This window comes from Cyprinodon variegatus, unplaced genomic scaffold, assembly GCF_000732505.1.
Source record: "Cyprinodon variegatus isolate N-32 unplaced genomic scaffold, C_variegatus-1.0 Scaffold368, whole genome shotgun sequence".
In the NCBI taxonomy this organism is placed as follows: Eukaryota; Metazoa; Chordata; class Actinopteri; order Cyprinodontiformes; family Cyprinodontidae; genus Cyprinodon; species Cyprinodon variegatus.
The window spans coordinates 654,822-657,843 of record NW_015150821.1 but is presented as its reverse complement, the minus strand read 5'-3'; the positions used below and the strand labels follow the sequence as shown (position 1 = coordinate 657,843).

Here is a 3,022-nt window from a genome sequence, read left to right as displayed (position 1 = left end):
GTTTGTTGCTGCAGCTGCTGACGTTGGTGCTCAGCTCAGTGACGATGGCGTCCACAGATCTGTCCCTGCTGGATCTAACAGATAAGGAAACTCGGGAGAAATTGTCTTTATGGGACCGCCGTATAGATGCCACGGCCCCTCTGACGGAGAAGCAAATGGACTCTGTCCTGGAGATCCGAGCTGCAGCCGAAACGCTCTCTGTTCCCTCGGAGGTGAGAGAAGATCCTGTACAAAGCTAGCTGGCTAACACTGATGCTAACTTCATTTTCATATGTTGGAGAAGTACCCTTTATGCTTAATGAATTAATCTCCTCCTCTATGTCCAAGAAATGTGATATCTGCTATGCAAATGCTGTATTCAGGCGACCTTATCTTAGTTCAGTCTAGCTAGTAGCCTTGTATTTGTTTAGCATCGTGCTATGCTTACAGTTAGCTGAAACCTTGTCATTGAGGACTGTTTTGTTTTGTAGCTGCCCATCGAGGATCTCTGCAGTCTGTCATCTCGGTCCTTGCAGTCCCCGTTCACAGCAACAGTGCCTGCTTCCACAGAGGACGTCCTGCTCCAAGGTTTTCGACTCCTCGAAATGGAAAATGACAGAATAGAAACAGCACAGCAGGTAGGGTTAGCCACTTGAATGAAGCTTGTTAAACACTGTTTGCGTTGTAATTGGGTGTAATACGGCTCTGTTTTTCTTTCCAGTTCTTTTCCTGGTTTGCCAAGTTACAGACACACATGGACTTGGATGAGAGCGCAAAGTACAGGTTCTGAAACATCCCCCATTATTACTGTTTATTTTGTTATGTTCTGTAATAATACACATCTAATGTAAAGAAAAAATATTGTTCTCTATAATACTATATATATAATCACATACATACCGTCTGGCTTTATTTATTAGCAGGGATGAAAGTGGTTTTAAATCCTTGTTTGTGCTAAATTATAAATCCCCTTTACTTATATGGCGCTTTACTCTACATTCTGTCATTCAGCCACACATTAACACTAGGATGGATGCAGGCTACATTACTGACACATACATTTTTTTTTTTAATCACCTCATACTGTAATGGTTTGATAATGCAAATTACACAGAGAACCTCTAGGACTGCCATATTGAAAATAAGAACTTCATCTAAAAAAACTGAAAACTCAAAGGTTAAAATATTCAAAGGAAACAGAGAGAAATGTCTGTGACATTTAAATCTATCTAAACAGATTGAAAAAGAGAAACTACGAGAGATAACTTGTTGACAATAAATAAATATTTATTCTGGATATAACAGGGCTTCTTATGGACAAATTTAAAGGGGAACACCAGTTTTTTACATTGGCCCCTTGATTTTACGTTATTACATCATGTTCTACTCACCCATATTAGTTTTGTGTCATTTGGAGCTGTTCCGAAGATATTTGGTTTTATAATCCAAGTAATGTCTTCCTATGGGCAACGAGTTGAAGGCACAAACTAAATGTCCCCCAGACATCCTCGGTTATATTTTTTATATTTATATTTCTTTTTAAAATAAAGCGGAGTGTGTATGACGTCATCCACGCGCCGGACTGGAGTTGTGACAGGCAGCCCGGTCCACAGGTGGCTACGCTCTACCCCTTCTATTCATTCGGCGAGCTACTCTGATTCCTACAATTCCATTTCAAGAGCGAGATCATCTGTGGTAGTAGCACTAGACATCTTCCAGGCATGTGAGTAAAACTAGCAGCAGTTCAGCGGACAGGATGAATGAATGGTATCCGGCGCGCGCAGAGGACGTCATACACACTCCGTTTTGTTTTTAAAGAATATAAATAGAAAAAATATAACCGCGGACGTCTGGGGGACAGTGATTCGCCTACATGTTATGAATGCTGGCGTACTATAAATGATAAGTTATGAACAGTTTAGTTTGTGCCTTCAACTCGTTGCCCATAGGAAGACGTTACTTGGATATAACCTAACGGTATATCTTCAGAACAGCTCCAAATGACAAAAAACTAATATGGGTGAGTAGAACATGATGTAATAATGTAAAATCAAGGGGCCAATGTAAAAAAAACAAAACAAAAAAAAACTATGTTCCCCTTTAAGTTTTGCGCACCTTAATCCTGAAACTTAAACAAAAGCATTTTTACAGTTGGCTGTTTGTTTTGTTCAGTTGCATAGATTTCATTAAGTTAATGCAGAGATGTTGCTGAGTCTCCAAGAAACAGTTGAGCACAAAGCTAATGTTGAATAATCCAGCAGGAAGAGGCGCACCCTTGGGACCGAGCGCTAGCGCAGAAGTGGGATCATGAGTGAGCATTACTTGCAGAGCAGAGTTGGTCAGAGTTGAGCACCAGATACGTACTGAGCGAGTGTGCCTGTGTGAGCTGCGCACCTGCCTCAGATCAGTGACTGCATGTTGAAGTTGGTGGCACACAAAATGTGGCAATGTTTTTAGTGCCATATTTTGTAACCAGATCATCTTAGTACTTGGTACCTTTTACTAGTACACAGAACCGCACTGTTCAGGTTTACTCTCACTACTCTCGTTGTATATCAGAATGTTGCCGGTTTTGATTTAGACCAGCAATCAGGAGGAACAGTCTAGAAGTGTTCAACTAGTGGTTAGAGAAGTGCACTTGTCCTCTGAGAAGGTTGCAAGTACTCGGTTCGATCGCCACAGTCTGTGTTCTGTGTCCCTGAGCACAGACTCAACAGTGCTTCCAGGTCCAACACAATGGCAGCCCTCTGCTGCACAAGGGGATGGGTTAAACGCACAGGTACATTTCTCCAGTGTGCGATTAATGAAGTTCAATTATTATTATTATTAGTCCTCGGTTACAGACCTATTTGTCTGCATCACTGAAAGTCAATAGTTAGAATAAATAGATAGATAGATAGATAGATAGATGTACTTTATTTATCCCAAGCTGGGAAATTGCAGTGTAGCAGCAGCTTTACACATAGTGACGGTCACAACAAAATAAGATAAGAAAAAAGTAAAAATAACATAACATCCACGCGTATTTACATAATAAGGGTAA

General features: G+C 40.7%; 1 protein-coding gene across 1 annotated transcript in view; it reads left to right on the top strand.

Annotated features, from left to right (window-relative positions):
- The window catches only part of cog3 (component of oligomeric golgi complex 3), a 23,779-nt gene continuing 20,757 nt past the window's right edge, over positions 1–3,022 (top strand). Inside the window, exons 1-3 of the mRNA XM_015386432.1 lie at positions 1–212; positions 471–617; positions 701–762. Coding sequence (XP_015241918.1) covers positions 45–212; positions 471–617; positions 701–762 — 377 coding nt within the window. The 5' untranslated portion in view covers positions 1–44. The remainder of the gene's footprint in view (positions 213–470; positions 618–700; positions 763–3,022) is intronic.